This window comes from Mycteria americana, chromosome 2 (genome assembly GCF_035582795.1).
Source record: "Mycteria americana isolate JAX WOST 10 ecotype Jacksonville Zoo and Gardens chromosome 2, USCA_MyAme_1.0, whole genome shotgun sequence".
Lineage (NCBI taxonomy): Eukaryota > Metazoa > Chordata > Aves > Ciconiiformes > Ciconiidae > Mycteria > Mycteria americana.
This window is the reverse complement of record NC_134366.1, coordinates 39,488,276-39,512,947: the sequence shown is the minus strand read 5'-3', so window position 1 is coordinate 39,512,947 and position 24,672 is coordinate 39,488,276. Positions and strand designations below refer to the sequence as shown.

Genomic DNA, 24,672 nt, shown 5'->3' with positions numbered 1-24,672 from the left:
GGTTACTGTAAATTTAAACAAGGAAAATTACAAAATTTATGAAAATAAAGCAACAGACCGATGCTTTTTTGATAAATCCAACCATTACTCCAGAAAAAGGCAACCTTTTTGAATGGGCAATGGAGCAGCTTAGTTGTATGGTTCAGTGCTGTACCTGACAGGTTTCTAGACACCGAGGGTAACTGCAGCATGCCCAGAGACCTTGTAGCATGCCGTCTTCTGTCCCTGTGACACTGGCTAAGCAGTTGTGTTCTGTTGTGTCACTTGTGCAATGGAGAAATGAATCACCTTCTGTGGTACGTGAGTAAGAGCTCGGCATCTAAGCCTGCCATTGTGCCTACAATGACATCTTATCTACAGCTGCAGCTATTTACATAGATTAATCTTCCATGGTATACTTGGATAAAGGGGCTGCAGCCAGAATTTCTCTTACCTTTTTAGTTTTGAACGTTCACTGAGCCCAGCAGGTGACATCTTTACTTCACATCAGAATATTGCACCTGACACCCTCTTTCTTTGTTATGGGCGAAGCCATCTTTAATGTGGGAGAAGGACTCTCAGCTCCTATCTCCTGACTATATAAAAAACCCAGAACACCCAAGTACCATTGATGCTTTTTGCTCTTTAGATTTGTTCTATGACATCAGTTGAATTTACTGGCCTATGGTGTAACTATTATCTTAGGGGCTCACAGGGTTTTTCAACAGAGTTACTAACTCTTCTGTATGTAAGAAGTTTTTTGTTCCTGTAACTCACTGTAAGAGGAATCATTTAAGTTTAGTGGGATGCCTTTATGGGTATAGGCTTACAATTCTGACGTAGCAGCATCCAGGTACATTTGTTCTGTACAACCCCAGTTCATCTGATTTTTAGGTACTCCAACCCAGTGCTCCACCAGCGAGAACAAGACTAAGGTGGTGGCTTGAAATAACAAAAATTAATACCAACAAAAGGGCTTTCTTGGCTGCCCTACCCTTTCACCAAAATCTATCATAGTACATTTTTTTTAATATAATTTCAACAGTTAGATGGTCTTTTTTACCGTCTGCATTAAGCCAGCTACTCTCCTAAACACTGTTTGCTGAGAAAACTAGTTCCATCGGTTGTATGCCTGCATGGCTGCTGTCTTGCACTTGCAGAGGAAAGTATTTTGGAAATGATGAATCAAAGATGAGTGCTGCAGTATCTTGAGGATTTGGGGTACTAGTTCTGCTGAATAGGCTTTGATCTCCAACTAAGGAGGTGTTTAAAGAAGAACAAAAATAAACTGTAACTTAAGCTATATGTTGCTGTGTTTGCCTTTTGCTCTCTTCCTTTCACAGATGAAGCATGGAACAAAGGTTCTTTGAAATTATCTTTTCTAAAGATGTGTCCTTCCTGCTCTCCTTCTTTGATGTTGCATCCTATTAGAAACTCATCTTTTACAGGAAAAAAACCTAATTTTTTAAAATATCCATAAATTCTGCTGTTATGTTGTTAAAGACAAAGAGGAAATAATCAATAGATAAGCATTGTGGCTTTGTCCTAATTATTATAATTTTGTATCTTCTGTTTACGCAGCAATCTCCATTCAAAGATTCAAAAATGCAGCTGTGAGTAAATGCTCTCCCCATTTCATGTATGAGATAATTTAATTGCCGTGAGGTTACAAGATTTATCCAAAGCCAAGGAGCAAGCTTATGGCAGAACGACATACACCCCAGACTCTCTTGATTCCCAGGACCACGCTCTAACCACTCATCCTTGCTGCTTTACACAGTTCATGACAGCTTACACAGAAAGGAAACATCAAAGATTTCTGTGTCGCCGGTATGTAATTATTCTGTAGACAGTCTAATAATTCTTAGGTAGATTATACTCAGCCATAATCATCTCCAGTGTAATTAGAGAATAGACTTAGTCATCTAAGTGAGCATAATATGGGTAATGTAAGTGGCGTGTTATAGGATATAATTTAAACCCCCTTTTAAAGCGCACCTGCTCTTTTCATCGGCTATCTTTCTGATTCTAAGACGCAAGCTGCCTATGACGCGGTTCATCCTTGATGTAACTCCAGAGCAAGGAATTTGGGTTGTCATGTTCAACAGAAGTTGTTACAATTAAATTGGTATAAACTCTCCAGCTTTTCAGTGATTCAAATCACCTTTCAGTTGGATATTTTAAGCAGGAGATACCCAGCCTTTTTTCTATTGCAAAACACATTGAACTGTAATTCTGATGACAGCAAACTGATAACAGAGGAAAACAATGGTCTTGCTTAAAACACATAATGGAAGATCTTAGAGTATGAAGGGCTCCATGTTGCTAATGATCAGTCCTGCTTTTTAATCAAAAGCATTGAGCCTGAGTAATGACTTCTAAATTAGTCCCTATTCAGGGTACCAATATACACCAAAAAGGTGCAGATGCCACAATATTTCACATTCACTGAGATTTAGATTGGGAACAGCAAATTATTTTCTCTTTTAGTTATATAATGAAGTTGCAACTTCTGGTCTGCAATTAAGTTTGACAGCAACAGTGTCCAAAGCTTATCCATAATTTCTAAACACATACAGACCTATGGGTCCTTCTGCTGCTCGTGGTGATAAGAAGAAATTTTTTTTGCTGCATATGGTTCCAGGATTTTTCCTTCTAAATTTTCTTTTCATGTAGGGTCCCATATGCAGATTCTGTCTGGCTTTTTGTTTTTCTTTTGCCAGATTAATAAACTAGATCTACTTATCTAATAAGCAGTGTGATATTTAAGTATCTTGATTCCTATGTTGTAGGAGTGCATGACATGTAGTACTAACTGAAATTTGGACTATCAGTCCTGTGCTTTCTGTGGCAATTGACTCTGCAGACATGTTAGGCTGGCTTGGCCCATGTTAATGAGTTAGGCTCCTGAAGAGAAATAGGAAGAAAGCAAATATCCTGAGGAACCCAACTCCGACCACCAAGTTGTGCAGCACTATGGAGGACATGCTGACAGGGTACTTTCAGGTAATTAATTCTGCTGGCAAAAAGCATTAAAACCTGTGAAATGAGGCAACAGCCGAGAATAAACCTTTTGGACTTAGGCACAAAGCTCTTTTATAGACTTCTACATTTTCTGTGCCTTCCCCAGGTTCCACACTGCTGCACCAACCTAACATACTTGCTTCTTCCTGCTCTTACACTGAAATGATCTAGTTTTTAATGCTCTTTGTTCTGCCTACAGGGTCATCCTTGCCTTTCTGACCTCCTCCCCAGCTTCCTTTTAACCTTTCCATCTTCCCATCAAACATACTTGGCAGTCCCTTCTCCACGCTCATCTGGGGCAGACATTGGTGGAGCGTACAGCAAGGTTCCTGTCCTTGAAGACAGACATAGAAATGTAACGGTGCTGCTTCACACCAGCAAACCATGCTTGTTTTCCTAAACCAGAGCCGTTTAACCAGGTAGCCACGGACCTGCATGATTACACCTAGCAGTGAAACTATTTTCACCTCTGTACGGAGGCACAGGTGGCATGCTGAGGACGGAGCACATGGGACAGCCCCGTCTGGGTGGGTTTGGCAAATAGAGCAGGCCACCTGCTCCACGCGCCACGGCTGAGGCATGCTGTGCTCTACGCCGGGCCTCAGAGAGACAGTCAGTGCCATCTTGCTCTGGGCCTGGCGGTGCCGGTGCTCTTGTACCCACCCACAGAGCCGAGAGGTCCCCAGGGGTTCAGCCGCTGGAGGGGCAGGAGCCCCCCATGAGACTTCACACGTGGCCAGCAGAGAAGTCCCCGATTGCAAAGTCTTCCCCTCAGCTTTGCAAAGTTTGATGGACTCCTTATCTGGCGGTTTGACTGGTTAATGAAGTAGCAGCCACATTTCAAATTACGTGCTTTACTTTCTAGACTTACTCTGCGTGTGAGACAGAGGAACACAAGCTAGCCATCCATTTATGTGACTAAAACCGAATACAGGAGCCCCTTCCCTTCCAACACCTCACATGAAGGGAGCATTTGTGGTCCCCGAGACGGGCAGGGGAGGACGCGTGCACCGCTCTCCACCCACGCATGTGAAACGTGGGCGCTTCTTCTTGGCACCGTTTCCCTGTCCTTGCGCTTCGGTGGCCTCTGCCTCGCCATGGCATTTGAGGGTACACCCTGCGGGCAGCAGGCGGCCGGCAGCAACCGGGACCGCCGGCGCCCTCTCTCACGGGGCGGGTGGGGGGTCGGGAAGACCCCGGGCAAGGGCAGGAGCGGCTCTGAGGGACGGCTTGGTGCCAGCAGGGCAGCCGGCCAGCTCCGCGGGGAAACGCCGGAAACGGGCGGTCCCCGAGGCCCGCGGTAACCGTGGGGCAACCCCCGCCACGGCGACGCCGGAGGGGGGCGCGGTGGGCCGGCCGAGCGCCGCGGACCCACGGGGGGACGGCCCGCCCCACGGCCGCGCCCGCCTCCGCCGCACCGGCCGGGACTCGCCGCGCGGAGCGGTTCGGCGGCGGCTGCGCGCGCAGGGGGGAGGGGGCGCGCGCCGCGCTTGCTTCCACCGGCAGGGGCCGCCGCCGTCAGGCTGAGGGGAGCGGAGCGGAGCGGAGCGTCGGGCGCGCTGAGGTACGGTGACGGTGCCGGTAGCGCTGCGGGGCAGGGCACAGCAGGGCGGCATCTCCCCTCTCCCCTTCCCCCGCCGAGCAGCGGGGCCGGGCCGGGCCGGCGCCTTAGCGCTCGGTGGGGGGGAGCGCGCGGGGGCTGCTGGCAGCGACCTGCCTAGCGGGGCTCGCCCCGTCAGCGCCGGGCGGCGATGGTGGCGGTGGGGAGGGAGGGAAGGAGGGAGGGGACCGCCGGGGATGGCGGGGGGGGATGGCGCAGAGCCGATTTCCCGGAGTCGGTGCGAGCGCCGTCCCCCGGCTGCGATGTCCCTCGGCGCCTCCGCGCACCTGCTCCCGCGGCGGCGGGAGGCACCGCGCTGCCCTGGGCGGGGGCTGCGGGCACCGCGTAACATGGCTGCCCTGCAGGCCTTCCCGGCCCGCGGGGGCGGCGGCTCCGGCGGGGGCTGAGCCCCGGTGGCGCGGGTGGGGGTCCCGCGGCGGGGGGAGGACTTGGTGTTTGGGGCTGGCATCGGCAGGCGCTGTCCCCGGTTGCCTGCCGGTTGGAAGCAAGGCTCTCCGGTTGCTTTCTTCCCTGGCTGCCCTCTCTGGTAGCTGCTGCTTTTCCTTCTGCTCTTTAAGAACCTGGCATGGGTTGTGTCCCCCCCTTCTTTTTTGTTTTTGAAGGTGCCTTTTCATGTAGTCACCTTGAAATCTAGATGCCTTCATGTGCATTTCTAAGCATACTGTTACGCTCAGGTAGGTATGTGATGGTTTCAGTCACATGAGCAGGCATACCTTCCTGCAAGAGTCTACAAAACTGAGATCTTTATTTATGCTACTAGAAGCTATGATTAACCTGCTTAAAAAAAAAAAAAGACACTTTCTCCAGTACTGATAATTAGAGGGGCAAAAATCATATTAAACCAGCATCTCAAGCAGAAGACAGCTTTGTTAGGGCCCTGATCCTATGAGTGCACGTATGTATAAATCTATCCCTATGAAAATTGTCCTTAGAACTGAGTAAAGCCATCCATACCTCTAAGATATGAGACTTTAATAATCCCAGAGAAATGGTCGTGCTTTATAAATTCTGTGATGCAAACTATCTGTATATGCTAAATTACTCAGTAGTTTAGAAGATAATAAATACATGAACTTGTGGGAAGTGGAGTGACTGACTCATTTGGTTATAGACTATTACCATTTCAGCTATTGGTCTAAAAGCTGTTTAGAATTAGGGATTTAAAGCATCTCTAAGCATGCTGGTTTGTTCATAACATGCACCCCAAACCCTCCAGCCAAACAAAAAGAAACCTCAGAACAAACCCTCAATCATATATATTTAGGAAGCGTATCTCTGTGAACACAGGACTTCCACTGATTTGAGATGAATCAAGACTGAAGTTAACTTAAACCATTCCTAGTGCTGTGAACTTTTCCAAGCAATTTAGATCCCAGAGCTTACATGGGGAGTCTAAAAAGACAGGTGTTATATTGAGGCAAATGTGGTGGATGGAAATCCTTTATTGATATGAGTAGATTTTGTCCTCCCCAGAAAGTATTTCTGATGCTTAAAGTTTGAGATTTTTATCATAACTTCCTTTTTTTGGAAGAAATTTGTAACTTTTTTCCTGCTAAAGTAGGGTATGGCTTAAGCTCCATTTGTTTACTCTTGCTGAGTTTGGTATTTTTGGTAAAGGGTACTGAATTTGGCTCTCCACCCTCCCCTTCAAAAGTCATCAACTGTGGATGCTTTATACAGCTTGCATGTGGGAGAGTGTGCTAGTTTATGCTAGAAGCTTCCAGTAAGAATTTCTTTATTTATTATGGACTTGAAGAGTTGTGAAGCTGGGCATTGTCCCTGTAGTCTATTGGCCTTTCTTTCTGTAAATTAAGCAGATGGAGAAATTGCATAGAATTGCTATCTATACCTGTCTCTCTGTAAGGTACCCAAATGGCTGGTTTCTGCCACAGTGTGTTGTATTATATTCTAACATTTACAAACTCTTTTGCTAGTATTGCAACACTTGCTGTTGTTTTAGGTTATGTTTTAAACTAAACTGAAACTTCCAACAAGGTACTTTGATGCTTTTTATTTTACCCCTTGTTAACATAACAATGTTGCTTATTTGAAATGACTACCAGTCAGTGTGCATTAGCCACTTGTGTGTGGAGGTAGACAGTCTCTCCTGTGCAGTGATCATGACCTAACCGAACCACGAAACTGGATTGTGCTGGCTCTACAAAGAGGGAAAGCTGCATGGCTAAGTGTTATGCAGCCGTTAGCGACTTCTCATTATGAAGTTGTGTGTTGTACAAAGATGCTTTAGATGCCAGCAGCTCCTAACAAGGGTCTCTGCCCCAGTGACAGAAGCAGGAAAACAGGTGCTTCTCTACGAAATGGAGAGTGTTACAAATATGACCTTAGACTGCAGGCTGGAATAGCAGCTACAAAAGGAATAGAGTTCTGTGACTGCTTGGAGACTTAATTAAGTGCATTGACATCCACTCAGTGAAAAGTCTGTATAAATAATGAATTTTCCCTGTATGCACAGCCTATGATGGAAATGAGACTGAAATGTGTTGTCTTCTGGATGACTGACCCTGATTTGTTTTTAAATAGAACTACGTTTTCATTAACATAATTCAGATTACTTGAGGCAAAAAATAAGATCCTGTCTTCTTTTGAAAGATGCCTACTTTGAAAGGTTGGATGAGGGTGTATTAGACAATTAAAATAGAACTGGTTGGTCAAGGGACTGTAAACTTTTGTAACAGCTGAAATCTTACCATTTGTTAGGACTTTAAATGCTGAAGAGTTTTACCATGCTCATTTGATGGCCAGTATCTAATTTGTTAGACAGTCTTAAGAAACCTGGCAGGTGTTGCCAGGAATATTCCAATTTTTCCCACATACAGCAAGAGAAATATTTTCAATTCTTTCCAGGCCTATTATGCATTTGCTCAGTTAAATAACCAAAGGGGGTGTACTGCTTAAGAAAGCTTTGAAATGCAACTTGATTTTATGCCTGTGTAGGGAATGGCTACTTTTTGTAATTCAAAAATAAAAGTAAACTTACTGGAGAAAATGGCCATCACAAGTCTCTGACTACAAGTTTCAGATGTTGCTCATTTTGAGCAAATTCTTGAGAAATTTTCAGCATGTAGTTAATCTTCAAAAAAAAGAAAAGAGAGAGATGATGAGCATGGCTTTGCAAGTTTCAGCTGCTGCTAACTCCTCTTAGATATCTTCTCAGACACAGCTTAGAGGGACAGAGACAATCAAAGTTGAGCGTGGCACCTTCAAGTGATAAATTGGTATCATCATCCATTGGTGGTAAGGAAAGAGTCAAACAGTTTGACTAAGGTCTAAATAATGAAATGTCCAAATGAGAGGGACACGCAGATCTGGCATAGTTTTGTGCTTTATATTCAGGAACAGTCTCTGCTTTCTAATTTCTTGATAAATGCAACCTTCCTCTCTCCTGATAAGTCATGCATTAAAACTGTCCAAATTGTCAATTAAAAAAATAACCTTTCAGTGTTTCCTAAGATGGGAACAATATTATTATTGTGCCTTTCAGTTTGCTGTCTTTGTTCTGTGTCTGCAGCTGAATGAATTTTGCTTTTCATTTCTGTTTTTGGAAACATTGCTTTTCTGCAGGATGCAGAGATCACATGTCTCTATGTGCATAAGACACTAGGCTTGATTTGTAAATGGAAATACAAGCTTGTCTCAGGCACAGGAAACATCTTAATTTGAAGGTTAAAATAGAGGTTCAAAACCAACAACTAAACCCTGAACAAAGTTTTCACAGTTGTAATTGACCTTTCTCCTGCCACCCCATTAAAAATATGGAAGAGTTGAGAATAAATAATGTGTGGCCTATTCGATACATTCTTCCCTTCCTAATGAGACAGCCTTGATCCAAAGCTGAGCACCCTTGCTCAGATCCTTCCTCTCAATTTTTCATTGTAAAGGTTTCTTGCAGGTTAGGTTGCTTACCCTTTCTGGTAGCAATGAAAACAGGTTTATTGAAATGTTTAAACATTACTGAAATAGTTCAGAAGTATTAGCACGGCTGGGTTTCTGTTTTATAAAAGCCCAAAATTAGTGAGGAAAAGTCATCATTTAATACACAGAAACAAGTTGTATGTCTTTGTAAAAGGTTTAATGTGCTCTCTGGACTTTAAAAGCAGCTCAAATCTCTTTTGCAATATAAATGTTAAAGAAAATGCTGTCATCATCAGAATGCACTCAGAACTTATCAACAAGGAGTTTAGCAACCTCTGTATTTCTGGTACCTAAAGCACCTATTGCAGACCAGCTTTAATTTGAAGAAACTGTAGAAGTGAGGGTGGAAAAATTAGGCTATATGATCATTAAAAGTGGTGTTCTGACCAAACTGCTATGGAGGTCTGAGATGAAACCCCAGTGTTAACCCTCCCACCCTTGTTTTTGTGGACACCTGCACTGTCTTGAAAACATGATGTTGATTATCACTAGCATTAACAATGGGTTATCTAAGACAGTCACAGGTGTGCTTGAAAAACTGCGGGTTAGGAGAGGTTTAGACTTCACCCTGTACAACACTTTGGTTATGTCTGTTCTTCAGAAAGCTCGATAGTTTATGCCAACAAAATTCTTGAAGACAAACTTAGAAAATGTTTGAAAGACGAGTTTGTGTGATGTATCTATGCAACCTCACTAAGCTGAATAAAAGTGTGTTGTTCGTGGTTCCATCCATGCTGGAATGCTTGCTAGCATAGCTACGCTAAGTAATGAATGCAGCAGTTATGCTCCTAGGTGAAGGATTGGCTTGGTCAAGCTGAAGTTTTGCCAGCTTGTGAATCAAATCATACCAATACAAGGCAAATTTTACAGTTAAATTCTACTCATAGTAACATGAGGTGAATGCTTTTCTGTTGTCAGTGCTGACTGCTTAGTCTCACTGAACTTTTCTTACTTAATATCCACTTGAGCGTTGTTTTGATTTCTTGTGAAGAGGAGCTGTAATGGTGGTAGCTGACTTCTCATGTAATATCTTTTACTGGTCTGGTATTGCTCTACATGATGGTGACTGGGTATTATTGAATTTTTAGGCAAGAGACTATATTGGTGTATAAAACAAAAATTTTGCATAGTGTATTAAGGGCAGAGCCGTTTGTACATGTGCATCACTTAACATGTCCTAAATGGTGCCTTGTCAGGAAAGGAGTAGCTCTATGCATAGGAATAGGTACTTCAAAATTTTTTCATTTGGTGTAAATCTTAATTAACATTAACAATGAATCTTAATTAACATTTCAGAAACCCCAGGTAACCTAACTTGTACTAAAACCAAAGGGTTTTTATATGTGACTTCAAGGGCATCTTTAGCTTTTCTTGAGATAAAGTTTCAGGGCATTAAGTTAGCAGCAATTAAAAAAGTATGAAGAGCAAATATTGGTTCGGTTCAATAAGCATGAGTTAAATTTCAAGACAGACCCTTTTTTTGACCCTGTTTTCTCACACTAATCCTTTTTATTGCCCACTGCTTCCTAGTGAGTGCTGCACTTCCATTATAAGCCTATTGTTTTGCTTTCCAACTGAAAGAAAAGATGGAGAAAAAAACCTTGCTGTTGGCAAAAGCAGTTTTACTGTTTTAGAAATAGCTTTGGAATTGCTTAAACAATAAGTTATTAGAAGAGCTTCAAAAACTGATAGTTTATAATACTGAATTTTTATTTTTGGTAATTTTTTTTAATAAATAAGACATAACAACTATGAAAGCTACTGTTGGCAAGCCAGTTTTCGCACAATTTATCACTTTGTAAAACTGGTAATTACTTCAGGCTTAATGTCTTCAGGCTATTTTGGCAAACAAGGAAAACTAGTTGGCTTGAAAAGAGTTGATGTCTATTTCATATGGGAGGATAAAGTTATTTTTCTGAGAAGTAATTTTATTGTAGCAGTCAAATTCTTGAACTTTATAAAAGATTATTTCAGTATCAAATTGCACCTTTCAGAGAAGCAGTACATGGTGTTATTCTGGAAAAAAAACCCCAAAAATCTTGAGCAAGTTAGTATGAAAATATTCCTTTCTCCAGTTCGGACTCTGACTTGCTAAGCTCAGAGTGTGTTCTTGTGTATACATAGCTATTTCAGTTTTCCTGGGTCAGGGAGGAGGCTCCAAGCCACATGGAATAATTTATACCTGTCCCTGTTCTCCTAGGAGCATGGCTTCAGTCTCTTGCAGTCATGTGTTCATGAGGGGAGGATGGGATTCTGCAATCTGTCCTGTGTGTCTGTTGCTATAACAGCATTATTTGTCTGTTCCTTTTTTATAAGTGAAAAATGACATCTAAATGAAGCTTTCTTTAGATTATGTCACAACCTTTGTGTACAGACTTAAAGAATAACAATTTTATTCCTTGTTGACCACTCTAAAAGTCTGATTGTGGACAAATTTTGACACTAATAGTGCAAGTTGTTCTAATTAGAATTTGTGACCCTTCTTAATACACGTTAGCATTTGTAAGATCCTTACACTGTGAAACGGAAAATACTCTAGAGTGAAGTGTTCCAGATCTTGATATTTTCAACCTGAAGGTTAGTACTTGATGTCTATCAGGATTTATAGGTTAGTTTTCTTGAGGTGGTGCTAGGCAATAGCACTTCCATGTTCACCCTATTTCAGGAGTACAGTGATGTTCAGATGTGTTTATAAAGCCGTGATAATTGTTGTACCTGTTGTTTCACATTGTGATGTTTGGAGCCAGACATTGCCCAGTGGATGTTACTCCTTTCTTTCTGCATCAAAGTACTTATGAATTCGTCTTTTTTACCATTGACAGTAACGATGATTTGTTCATAGAATTAATTTGGCTTGGCAGTCTCTAAATGAGATTTATCACAATGAGAGAAGATCTTAATAAAGGAACTTGTTAAACAAAGCTCTTCATAGTGTCTGAACACAAAGCCAAGAGCCATAGTGACCAGGAGACTCTGGAAAAAATATGACCACGTGCAATATTGCATGGTACATTTTTGTCAAATAAAAATATAGCAAGTGGAGTATATTACCTTGTGGCTGTCACTCAGAACTGGTTTTCCAACCTTTGTGTCTGTAGTGATTCTAGGTCAAGCAAGGGTGATGCCTGTTAACTACCTGAAACTGCAGCCGTTGTTATGTAGTGGCATAGCATAATGTACAGCTCTGTCTATTTCGAGTGCTTTCATATGCAGAATGGTTTTGGATGTAGCCTATAATAGACTGTATGGTCCCTGTTTCTCTTAACTTGCAGTGGCCCATCCATGAGTATAATGGTCTGCAATCAAATCTAGGGCCTATTGACATGCAGTGTAGGTTTACCTCCGTCTGTGCCAAAATGTAGGTCTGAGGTACGATCTGTTGAGAAAATCTGGCCTGTATACTAACGTGCTCTGTGGTAAAGAACTGTGGCTGTAAATGGGAAACAAGGTGTTCTTTGAGATCTGTTTGCAATCATTCCCAGTGTCTTCTAAGGTTTTCAGGATTGCCTTTTGTTGGAGGAGCAAATAATCTGTGAAAAAAGAGTAGGGATTAACAGTAGGTGGTTTTGTAAATTAGCCTGATTTATCAGAGGTACTGTGAAGGAAGAGTATTCTGTTCCTCCTGTAGATGAAAGATGCTCGTTTGGTATTAAGTCAGGATGGTATCTTGTGAGAGGGCAAAGAGGTGGCAAATGCATGAAAATGAGAACAAGGACAACCTGAAGCTGAACTAAGGAAAAAGGAAGATGAAGTAGGCAAGTAGAAATGTCCTGCTTAGATAGGTAGCTGCTAACAGACTGCTTTAGTTACATGATGGAGGAAGGTGAGGTTTAGTAGTGTTCTGAACAAACACAGGTTGTGGGTGTATCTGAGCAACTGCCATCCTTGCCATATTTAAAATGAACCCAGTGAGGTTCTAGGAAAGACTGCTACCTAGCAAACTGAGTAGATTTAAACTGCAGTAGACTGCTAACTAGCTTCCTTCTCTAGAAACCTAATTTAAGATCCCACTGCCAACTCTTAAAACAATCATGTTTTCAGTACAAGGTTGTAACATTCAGCTTGCAGTGTTTAACTGTTATATACCCCCCTGTATGAAATATAGTGTGTGTTGAAGTGAACTCTAGTTATAGAGTAGCTTACTTATACTTTCATACTTAAAAAGCATTACCAAAATGGCAATTTGGTTTTGGTTCAGTAACTGTTGGTATATTTAAAAGAAAAAATAAAAAACCTCCCAAATACAAATGAGCCTGCTTTATTCCAAGGAGGACCTCAGGAGTCTGTAGAATATTAGATACCTACAGGTTTTTAATTCTTTTCCCTGCCTACTCAGTCTGTAGGTATGTAAAAGTCTGCCCTGTGTACCTTCCAGTTCGTTCAGTAACACAGTGCTGAAGCATTCCTTCCCATCTTTTTAAGCCTACCTGGCAATATGTTTGGTATGTAAGTTGAAGAACTTCATGTAATAAAAATTAGTACTGTGTATCACTTTAACCTTTCTTTCTAGGCTGTTTGTCTAACGTCTCTCTGCTGCCTTATGTATTTCAAATAAATCCACTTAGTTTGTGTTTAGAATTAAGAAAATATCTTTTGAATACTGAGATCCACAGTAAGCCTGCAAGTTATTCAAGATTTTGGCTGGTCTGACAAGGCATCAGAAGAGAAATTTAGAGCGCTAAACGATGACTTACCTGAAGGTAGATGTGAACACTTAGGGTGCTGGAAAGCAGTTACGTTGACATCACCAACATGGCAAAATAAACATACATACTCGGAATAATTCATAGCAAAATACCAAGTGGTTTCATTAGTGATGAAGCTTGGGCATTGCTCTACATGTTGCATTTCAGTTTAATCACAAATACTCTGATGACTTGCAAGTGGTAAGAGTGGTAATTAAAGTGGGGCTTTGTCTTCATGTCTGTCTGCAAGACACTCATCTAGAACCAATAATGTACTGGCACAGTATGCAAGTCTGCAGGTAGGTGTCCTCTGCCGGATTTATTTTATCAGCTGAAGTCATTCCAGCTTACAGTAGCTTGTCTCTTCCCACTGGTCAAAACTCTGCTTGTAAAAGGGCATTGGTTTGTTTCCTAATGCATTTTCAACTCAACTGGCTGATTATTCTTGTATATAATTTTACCTAAATTAAAAGGTTGTGTGAATTCCCTAGACAATTCATCACCCCACATTGTCTTGGTAGAAGACACCTTTAACACACATCTTCTCTTGAAGTTTTTTTGCAAGGTTGAGCGTCAGTGTGACCTGTTCATGGTCTACAGGCAAACTCTTAAGTGTTTTCTTCACAAACAATTACTACTTTATGGATTATAGCCTTTATCCAAAAGGCATTCTTTCTTTGGTTTCATATTGGAAGCCTGCTATTCTGTGAGAAGTGTGTGCTCAAACGGTGCTGCTTTAAAAAAATTAAAAGTCAAATTTGAATGGTTTGAAAGATGTCCAAGTTAATGATCAAAACCAGCTTTGCACACACCGCCACCCCCAGTGTTGTCTTTCAAATAAATTAGCAGGTTTTAGGGGGAAACTTTTGATTGTATTGGTTGTTTCTAAGGAGTCCAAATGTGTGCAGATATTTTTACTTGTTCAGGATATCGTGGAGGGAGAAGAGGAACATATTCGTTCATTTTGGGGCTGGAATTCCAGATGCAATGATAAGATCTATGAAAAAAACCTCAGAGTGCTATTTTAATAAGCAATAAACACCCTACTTTTTTCTTTTATAGGCATATGTGCCAGAAGTTTCCTTGAATGGTGGAAAAAATGTCAGATATGGCAATGTACACAAGACCAACTACAGTAGTGTCGTAGATCCTGAAACAGTTTACATTTTTTATTAATATATTGTCATTGCAAACACCTAGAATCTTAAAATGTTTATGCTATCCTATAAGCATTTTAAAGAATATTCACATTTGCCTGCATAAACAAATAAACTGCAGTCAATTAACTTCAGGCAACAGCAGCAATGCAGACAAACCACAGAGGAAATAAAGTGCAATTAGTATTTCAGTCTCTCTCTGATCTGAGTAGATAAGTTGATGGACAGTTCTTTATATAATTGTGCTATATCTTTGTTCTGTTTCTAGTAACACCATTGTCCTTCCTCAGGAATCCCTCAAACATGTTTTCCCTTTCCTTTTTAAAAATTTTAAACTGCATGGGAGCAGAGAGAGTAAATTATTTAAAATTATTCTGTGTCTCTGCACTTGTCTGACTCAGCAGAATACATCTAGGTCATATGTTCCTGAACAGCTCCAGTGCAGAATATCTTTTTTCTGTGGGGACTAAGTAGACTCATTAAGGTACAGTCATCTTGCCTTTATTCCTCTTCTTTATGCCCTCACAAGGCTTGGGTGAAAAATGTCTGAAAATGACTATAATTCTTTTTATTAAATCCAGATAAGCTTCCTCTGAGCTGACCTGTTCTTCCTTTATCATTGCACAATCAAGTGACAGATAGAGGAAACACATTGTCTCTTTGCTACAACAAATCGCGGTAGACTGAATGATTCTCTAATGCATGCAATTATGAGTTCAGCAAACACTACTTCTGTTTGTTTACTCTTCCTTTCCTTTCTAGGATGGCTGCAGCTCCCCCAAGTTACTGTTTTGTAGCCTTTCCCCCATGTTCTAAAGATGGGCTAGTGGTGTTTGGAAAGAACTCTGCACGGCCTAGGGATGAAGTACAGGAGGTGGTCTACTTTGCTGCCGCAGCTCATGATCCAGGAAGCAAAGTTGAGGTAAGGGTGAATTGTTACATTCAAACTGTGAGAAATTACTGTTATTGGAAGAAATGAATGCTGTCTTGTTTTCTTGTCAGATTGTGGAGTTCTTGTTCCCTTCACTGAAACCTCTTTTGAGTAGAGAGGAGACAAGATTTTTGAAAGTCCTGAAAGTGAAACTTGGAATGTAACTTTTTTGTTTAATTGAGGAAAAATCCACAATCTGTACTTTCTCCAGCAGACAGGCTGAACTGTTCACATCTCAGATTCCTGCACTGTGTAGCCTATTGCTTGCCTTTTCCTTTTAAGGGAAAAATATCCTGGCTAACTGGAACTAAAAGCAAATTTTCAAAATTTGTCACTTGCCATATGAATTGTTTTCATTCATGGTTGTTGTTTGACAGTTGTAATGGGGCCTGACTATGCTAGGCATGTTGCAAAACAGGTAGCCAGAAATCTCTGCCTCAAAGAACTTGTGCTCCAATAAGGGAATGTGAGAGGAGGAAAACAAGAGCATAAGCTTTGTAAGACAAATGTAACTCTTGTAAGCCAAACATAACTCTTGTACATATGGTTGGCTTTGACATATTCTGCAGCTGAGGCACCTGCATCATGGCCAGTTTTCAGTGCTGTGGCTTCTCTCTGAATCCAGGCTGGATGTGGAGTCTTGAAGCTGGACGCTGATGCCATGGATGCAGGTTGAAAGGGACCCTGCTGGAAGTAATTTTAATTATAGTTTGTTACTACAGCCTCACTTTAATGACAGGAGAAATGAAAGGATAAGCGGGTGTGGAAGGGTGAAGCAAGGGGACAAATGAAACAAGATAGGAAGAGGGGAAGGTATGCAGTGAAGGTGGAGTGAAGAGACTGAGGCAGCAGAAGGAAAGACTAGGATTGGTGGGGGTAGCCATTTTAGCGGAGGACACAGAGCCTGATCTGCACTGTCAGGAGCTTTTAGAGTCCACAGGTTCTTGCTCTGGCTGGCAACTGGGAAAGCAAGAGCTGTGAGGTTCCCTGCATTCGGCTTCCTCCTGTCCCTGTGGCTGTACAGAAGACTGAGGACGCTAGGTGTTCTGCACCAGGCTGATATCTCTCATCCCTACATCCCTATATTTATGGATATAATTGTCACTTCCCCAGAGGAGATCCTAAGGCCAGTGCCAGTTTTACTTCTGTCTTTCAAGTGGGACGACTTTCAAATTTCGGAGGATTTGGTGCTGTTCTTTCTAACAGTTGATGTTCTCTTGATTCCTGTTGCTACCAACACCTAGTACAACTCATGCATTATTAAATGGTTTAATCTTGGATATAAAAAAATCCCCTCCCCCTGTCCAAAAGCACTATCTGCTGTTAATTGCAGTGCTGTATTGGTAGCACTGTTGTAGACCTGTGCTAGTATACAGAACGCAAGTGTGACAATAAGACAAGAAGAAAACTTCAGAGCAATTTTTTTAAAGCGTCCCTTCATAGAACTGGAAACAAAAAACCCCTTCTGTTACTGTAGAAGAAGAACTTCCAAAGGTGCTCTGGAGTGTTTGTGTCCTTAAAGGAGAATACTTTGTAAGAGCTTAATGTTAGAGTACTTGATTCTTTTGGTCTCTTTGCCCCATATCTTACTCTTTGAAATTGTCATAATTTGCTGAAGGGTGTAATTAAGCCATAGATAATCTATTATGATCCCTCTCCCACCCCATGAATTTTATAGAATTCAGTCATAAACTGGACTCTTTTGCCACTCCTTTTGGAAGCAGGGAGCACAGTCCGTTTGCTTGGCACACCACAGTTTGTAGCCTTACTCTGCTAACCAGTATCTGCAAGTCTTCCCCTTAAATGTTGAATTTTTTTTTTTTAAATGAAGGTGAAGTTTGTTGCAGTGTGGGGAAGATGCGCTTTTAGACAAGGGACTGTAGTGGGACCCTTTTTTTTTTTTTTTTTAAAGTAGGGGCTTAAGCCCTAATTAGATGGGTACTTTGGCCTCTGCTAGTGTATGCTACCGCATAATTCTTCATTAGCTAGCCTGAGGTTTTGCAAGTAAAGTGATGTACAGGCTCCAGATGTTTACTGAAATTCTTCCCATTTCCTCCCAGCACAGAATAAAAACATCTTCAGTTGCTCTGGGAGTAGTGCAAGCAACCGCTTATCACTGCATCTTCATCTTAGGGCACTCAGCACTAAGTATTTTTACTGTCTTTTTTTTTTTTTTTTTAAACTCATGGGTATTTTAAGTAGAGTAAGCTGGTTAAAACAAGATACTGATTTTAATTGTTTTATTGGGTCTAAAGGCTGTCTGGTAGCTTTGCACAGTCTGTTAACTGCTCTCCCTTGGACAGACCTAAGCATAGATTTAGTTGTTAGGTTTTCTTTAAAGTTCAAGATTTTTTTTCCACCCTCAGAGAGAGAGAGAAAGAGCATGTTCAGTCAAACAAGTCTAGCAAATACCAGTGTTGTAGAGTAATTCTCTTTAGAAATAACCCTTTCTTTTATTTTCTTTTAAAACTGGCCACTTCAAAGGTCTTTAAAAAAGTATCATCATAATCCCCTTCCCGGTAGGAATTGTGAAAGATTGACTGAATCAATAAAAGCTCTACAATCGAAGTTTTAGGCTGCTAGATCTGCTTCTAGATTTTGCTGTTCAATGAATTTAAGGAGACTAGTGAATAAGAAGATTGCAATCTCAAACATGCTAACTCTTTGTGATAGCAGAACAGAAGTAAGGTCTTCAGGTTTTGCTAATTAGCTGAAATGGATGTATTTCTCCTATTGTAGGGATGTGTCTGAGACTACTCTTGTCTTATGACAAATGTGTACTTACCTATAGGCAGAGCTTGTGCAAAGCCTGCTAATTCCTTGTGTACTGTTAGCGGTCCCTCTAAAAGGTATGAAAAGCTTTAAGGAAGGGCTTGAATTCAGCTGCTTCACCTTTTTTAAGTAGCAGGCATGCAACACTATATCCACCTTTTAAGCAAACTTATTGAGTTGTCAGAGGTAATTAGCTAATAGGGGGAGTGGAGAGGAATGTTAAAGCTGCTAGATGTAGCCTTTAACATATTCGGAATTATTACTTTGTTCTTTAAAACCCATGAAAACTGCCAACAGTTCAATTATTGTTGGGTGGGTTTTTTTTTTTGCTACAGCTTTCCTTCCCTTGTGTTTTATAAAACTAAACAGGTCTGAGAAAATTAAATATATGATATTTTGCAAATGGAAAAACGTGGTTGACCAATTTCATGCTACTGTTTTTCTAAGTCAGTAATATTTTGTGCCTCTGACTAAATTTTCCCTCTCATCCATCCTAGCATTTTTTTTCCCCCCAAATGAACAGCTTTTCTCTCCTTTCCATACTGTACATTTGCATTGGTTTCTTACGTTAGATGCGTGATCCTTTACCTTCACTGGGCAATGATGGTGGATTTGCTTTTCATTATATTCTATTCTTTGCAGGTAATGTAATCCAGTGTGTATCAGATTTTTATTATTTGTCACATTCTGAACTGTTAAGAGGTGGTTTTCAACACACTAACAATACGAGTTGTTTTATAAGACTCTCTCGGGAAGTCTGTATTCTATTTATGTTCTGTGCTGCTCAACTTTGCAAATGTGATAATGCACAATGTAACCAAAAATGGCACAGTAATTCAGCTAGATTATTGCCATAAAGGAATGAGGCAGGCTATACTATATAGCTATCAGCTAGTTTGTGGCAGGGCCTTAAACAACGGAATTCAGTGAATACTGCAAGTCATTTTAAGCTTGATCTTTGTGGCTCAATCTACCAGGCAAGTAACCCTGCAGCTAACTCATCAACATAATTCCTTCCCTCCATGTCAGCAGGTTCCCAAGACCCTGAACAATGGGGCTTTTCATAAAGGTCTGCTCTGTGTGAGTGTGTGACAACTTTCTCAAAAGTTTGTTCTTGTTTTGCATTGCAATTTTGCAGTTGCAGATGCTGATCAGCACTCCTCTTTGTTGTAGTGATCAGTCTAGTAAACTTGTGCATGCAGGTGAAATATTGCTCCCTTAAGCATAAACAGGGTCGGTTTTTTAATTCCTTGTTCTTTTTTCCCCAGATATGGATTTTAAGAATTTTTCATGTGTTAGTGAGAATTCATGTTGTATGAGTTTTAAGATGCAAGCCCGTCTGTCTTGTTTTTAAGGTAGATTTTACTGACTAGATTTCTCTTGTTCTCTAGTAACCTGCCACTTGCTGTGGTTTTCTTTCTCCTGAAGAAGTCTTGGGTGGATGACTTTTTCTTAGCTGAATTTTCCAGGTGGATTTTTTTTCTTTTAGATCAACCTCTTTTTTTTCTAATTTGACCTTTTATACGTGATTTGAAAATAGTCATGGTTGCTTGCTACAGCATAGAGCTGTAAAAGCTCTTTTATCCTGATGGCATGCAACTTCTTACAGAGGAGTGGAGAGGAAAAATAGAAAGGATGGTCTACAACAAAGTCCATGAAATTGTGGAATATGCAAAATTTTTCTAATATATTGGTATTAAATTATTCTGGGCTTAAAGCCAGCCCTCTGTGGGGTAGGAGGAATTTTGTGTTCTCTAAAACTTCATGGCACAGTTATGCCTTAAAGTTGGGTTTGTTTGTTTTTTTTCTCTTTTTTAATAGTTTTGGTTTTTTGTTTGTTTTTTTAAGGATACCATCCTACCTCCCCTTGCTCTGAGTTTTCAGAGGAGCAGTAAGATTATTTGCTGTGCATTGCTCTGAGCACTGCAGACATAAAAACTCACCTGAAGCTAACCGAAGGGTCTCTGTCTGGTGTTTGTTGCAAGATAGATATAAAGCTTGGAAAGTAGACTTTGGCTGCATTAAAGTTGGCTTTGTATTACCTGGAGGTATCTTAATTTAGTATTTGTAACATAATCAGCAGGCATCGTGCCAGTGCCACAGTTTACAGAATCACACAGAATCATATAGGTTGGAAAAGACCTTTAAGATCATCGAGTCCAACCGTAAACCTAACACTACCAAGACCACCCCTACACCATGTCCCTAAGCACCTCATCCAACCGTCCTTTAAATACCTCCAGGGATGGCGACTCAACCACTTCCCTGGGCAGCCTGTTCCAAGGCTTGACAACCCTTTCAGTGAAGAAAAATTTCCTAATAGCCAGTCTAAACCTCCCCTGGCGCAACTTGAGGCCATTTCCCCTTGTCCTATCACTTGTTACCTGGGAGAAGAGACCGACCCCCACCTCTCTACAGCCTCCTTTCAGGTAGTTGTAGAGAGCAATAAGGTCTCCCCTCAGCCTCCTTTTCTCCAGGCTAAACAACCCCAGCTCCCTCAGCCGCTCCTCATCAGACTTGTGCTCCAGACTCTTCACCAGCTTCGTTGCCCTTCTCTGGACTCGCTCCAGCACCTCAATGTCTCTCTTGTAGTGGGGGGCCCAAAACTGAGCACAGTATTTGAGGTGCGGCCTCACCAGTGCTGAGTACAGGGGCACGATCACTTCCCTAGTCCTGCTGGCCATGCTATTTTTGATACAAGCCAGGATGCCATTGGCTGTCTTGGCCACCTGGGCACACTGCTGGCTCATATTCAGGCGGCTGTCAACCAACACCCCCAGGTCCTTTTCCGCCAGGCAGCTTTCCAGCCACTCTTCCCCAAGCCTGTAGTGTTGCATGGGGTTGCTGTGGCCCAAGTGCAGGACCTTGCACTTGGCCTTGTTAAACCTCATACAATTGGCCCCAGCCCATCGATCCAGCCTGTCCAGGTCCCTCTGCAGAGCCTGCCTACCCTCCAGCAGATCAACACTCCCACACAACTTGGTGTCGTCTGCAAACTTACTGAGGGTGCACTCGATCCCTTCGTCCAGATCATTGATAAAGATATAAACAGAACTGGCCCCAACACAGAGCCCTGGGGAACACCGCTTGTGACCGGCCACCAACTGGAGTAAACTCTATTCACCACCACTCTTTGGGCCCGGCCATCCAGCCAGTTCTTTACGCAGCGAAGTGTACACCTGTCCAAGCCATGAGCAGCCGGTTTCTCCAGGAGAATGCTGTGGGAAACTGTGTCAAAAGCTTTACTGAAGTCTAGATAGACAACATCCACAGCCTTTCCCTCATCTACTAGGCGGGTCACCTTGTCATAGAAGGAGATCAGGTTGGTCAAGCAGGACCTGCCTTTCCTGAACCCATGCTGGCTGGGCTTGATCCCTTGGTTATTCTCTACATGCTGTGTGATAGCACTCAGGATGATCCGTTCCATCAGCTTCCCCGGCACCGAGGTCAGGCTGACAGGCCTGTAGTTCCCCGGGTCCTCCTTCCGGCCCTCCTTGAAGATGGGTGTCACATTTGCTAATCTCCAGTCAGCAGGGACCTCCCCAGTTAGCCAGGACTGCTGGTAAATGATGGAAAGGGGCCTGGTGAGCACATCTGCCAGTTCCTTCAGTACTCTCGGGTGGATCTCATCAGGCCCCATAGACTTGTGAGTGTCTAAGTAGTGCAGCAGGTCACTAACCATTTCCCCCTGGATTATGGGGATTCCCCCCAAGTTGCACCATGGCTGCTTTTAACCCCTTCCAAAAGAGGGATAGCAAAAATGTGATGAGGCAGTCTCACAGCCTGCTGCTTCCATGGCCATCAAGACACTGAGACTGATGGCCTGGCTGGAACTGTCTAGAGAGGTGATTCCACAGGTGACATGAGCTATCTGGGCCCTCCCATCGTGGTGAAGTGAGGACTGGAAAGCTGGAACATGGTTGTTAAAGAAAGTCCCTCAGACATCTCCTGTGGATGTGCCTGACAGAGCATGTTTTACAGATAGTTCTTTTGCTGCTTATTTACAGGACCAAATGCAATAGAGCTCAAAGAAGTGGGAATGACTGTTGTCTGAAAAAAGAAATATGCAAGCGGTAGCACACAATACAGAAGATGTGGCTAGCTGATGCTGTTACCACTGCTTGCTTATGCACTAAGCAGCGCTAAGTATATAGTGGCATACACCTGGAGGACTTTACAACACCTATTAAGCACTCCCATGACATCCTCTGCTAGCAGCAAAACTGTTGTGCCACAGTGGAAGGGACAGCCATACACCAGGATAAATCTAGCCTGGGTACATTTCAAGTAGTCAGCCCTAGTTCTAGCGGTCACATAGTCAAACCAGAATGGTGAACAAAAGTCTCTCCAGCAGCAGGACGAATCCTCAGGTAGCTAGCTTTCAAAAACACACACTACGCTAGTACTTGTATCCTCATGTTGTAGCCAGATATAAACAACGGCAACATTTACTAAGTGTACAAATACAGAACAAAATCAATTTCTGCGACAGCAGAGTGCCTCTTATTTCTTATTATGAACAGTTTTCCCCTTTTTATGAAGACTGTAGTACACTTTACATAAGCTTCTGTATTTGCATGTTGTTCCTAGCTGTTTCTATTCATTGCAACCAACAACTGTAAAACTTGAATCTGTATGCCTCTGATCTCTAGCAGTGTCATTTATCTTGAAGACTAAGGATGATAGATTTTATTCTAGAAAAGAATTAGAGAAGCTAGAAAAAGCTGAACAGTTCCCATCAAAAAGCAGAACTACACACCCTCTGACCTACTCTAACCTACTCTATCAAGCCACCAAGGAGCCTCAGGCATGTGAGCCACAGTATGGAAATGTGCTCAACAAAATGAAATATAAAAATCTTTAAACCAATAAAATACCACAAAGTGCAGCAAGGCACCCGAGGCTGAGGACACTCTCTGGAGACACTGTATGTCAGAGTTGATTTAGCAGTCAAGAACTCACCTCTTGTCTTTTAAGTTACAAATCTAGCAGTCTCCTGGGTGATGAGCAAACGTAAAACTGAAATAGGGATGAAGCTTATTAATTTCATTTTTTAAAACAGTAAAAAACAGATTTCAAAGAAGCAATAAAAAGCCCATCACAGAGATATCCTTGGAACTCTCAGATATCCTAGGACTGATTTCTTTGCTTGGCCACTTTGAAATGCCTGCTCACCCATCTGTTTTGCCACAAGCAAACAGTTTGGGTCAAGACAGGATAGTTGGCGGTTTTTTGCCCCACACAATTCCAGCACTCTCCCTCCTCTTCCTCTCTGTTCCAATTAAAAAAAAAGAGCAATTAGGGAAAAAAATCATTCAAGCTAACCGTTTTGCTTTGGTAGCAGAAGGGAGCAAAGAAGCAGCACTCCTACAGTAAAAACAGAGGCTTTGAGAGGGCAGAAACATCCAAGAGATTATGGCTTCTACCTCTGAACTGCTGCCAGCTTGTGCATTGTGTTACAAAGAAAAGTCAAACACATTAGTTTAAAGGCCAGTGGCCTGCAATGGAGCAGAACAGAGAAAAAGCTCACATCAGCCAAGCAACAGACTCTGCTGAAGGCAGCAACCACTTTCTCTCTTTTATTCATTGCTGTCTGCCTGCATAGTGCCTCTCTATCTCTGTGTGAAGCCTAAAGGTTAGCTTAAAAAAGGTGGCTTGAGGTAAGCTCTCTGACTGCATGTGTCTTGAGATAGGCTGCTCACACAGCCAGTTATTGGGTCTCAGCTGAGAGGCAAGAAAAAGCAGCTTCCTCAGCTATCTCTGAATTGTAAGCCTTTAGACTACAACCTTTTTTATCTACATAGAATAAATGCAAAGTTTCATCACAGGCACAGACACTGCTGTTTCTTCAAGGTTTCCTGCCAGTAAACACTTACCCATGGAGGTATCGTAGTCGGGGTGCCCAGGTTCAAGTTCACGGCTGCAGTAACATGACTGTAAGCATGGCACTGTCAATTTAATCTGGAGGTTTCCCAAAGAGCAAATTCTCAGTAGATTCAGCTGCTGCTTGGCATCTGTTACCAGATTCTGAACATCTTACCCCCAGATATAATGCAGATAACCCAAACAGCTGTCATAAGAGGGAATCAAAGTATACCAGAACTTGTCCATCTAGACTTCAGTAAAGCCTTTGACACGGTTTCCCACAGCATTCTCCTGGAGAAACCGGCTGCTCATGGCTTGGACAGGTGTACACTTCGCTGCGTAAAGAACTGGCTGGATGGCTGGGCCCACAGAGTGGTGGTGAATAGAGTTTACTCCAGTTGGTGGCCGGTCACAAGCGGTGTTCCCCAGGGCTCTGTGTTGGGGCCAGTTCTGTTTAATATCTTTATCAATGATCTGGACAAAGGGATCGAGTGCACTCTCAGTAAGTTTGCAGATGACACCAAGTTGTGTGGGAGTGTTGATCTGCTGGAGGGTAGGCAGGCTCTGCAGAGGGACCTGGACAGGCTGGATCGATGGGCCGAGGTCAATTGTATGAGGTTTAACAAGGCCAAGTGCAAGGTCCTGCACTTGGGCCACAGCAACCCCATGCAACGCTACAGGCTTGGGGAAGAGTGGCTGGAAAGC

General features: G+C 42.3%; 1 protein-coding gene across 1 annotated transcript in view; it reads left to right on the top strand.

Moving 5' to 3' along the window:
* Positions 1-4,436: 4,436 nt before the first annotated feature.
* Positions 4,437-24,672, top strand: part of SCRN1 (secernin 1) — a 43,354-nt gene continuing 23,118 nt past the window's right edge. The window contains exons 1-2 of the mRNA XM_075493059.1: positions 4,437-4,567; positions 15,162-15,321. Of these exons, the coding sequence (XP_075349174.1) occupies positions 15,163-15,321 (159 nt within the window). The 5' untranslated portion in view covers positions 4,437-4,567; position 15,162. The remainder of the gene's footprint in view (positions 4,568-15,161; positions 15,322-24,672) is intronic.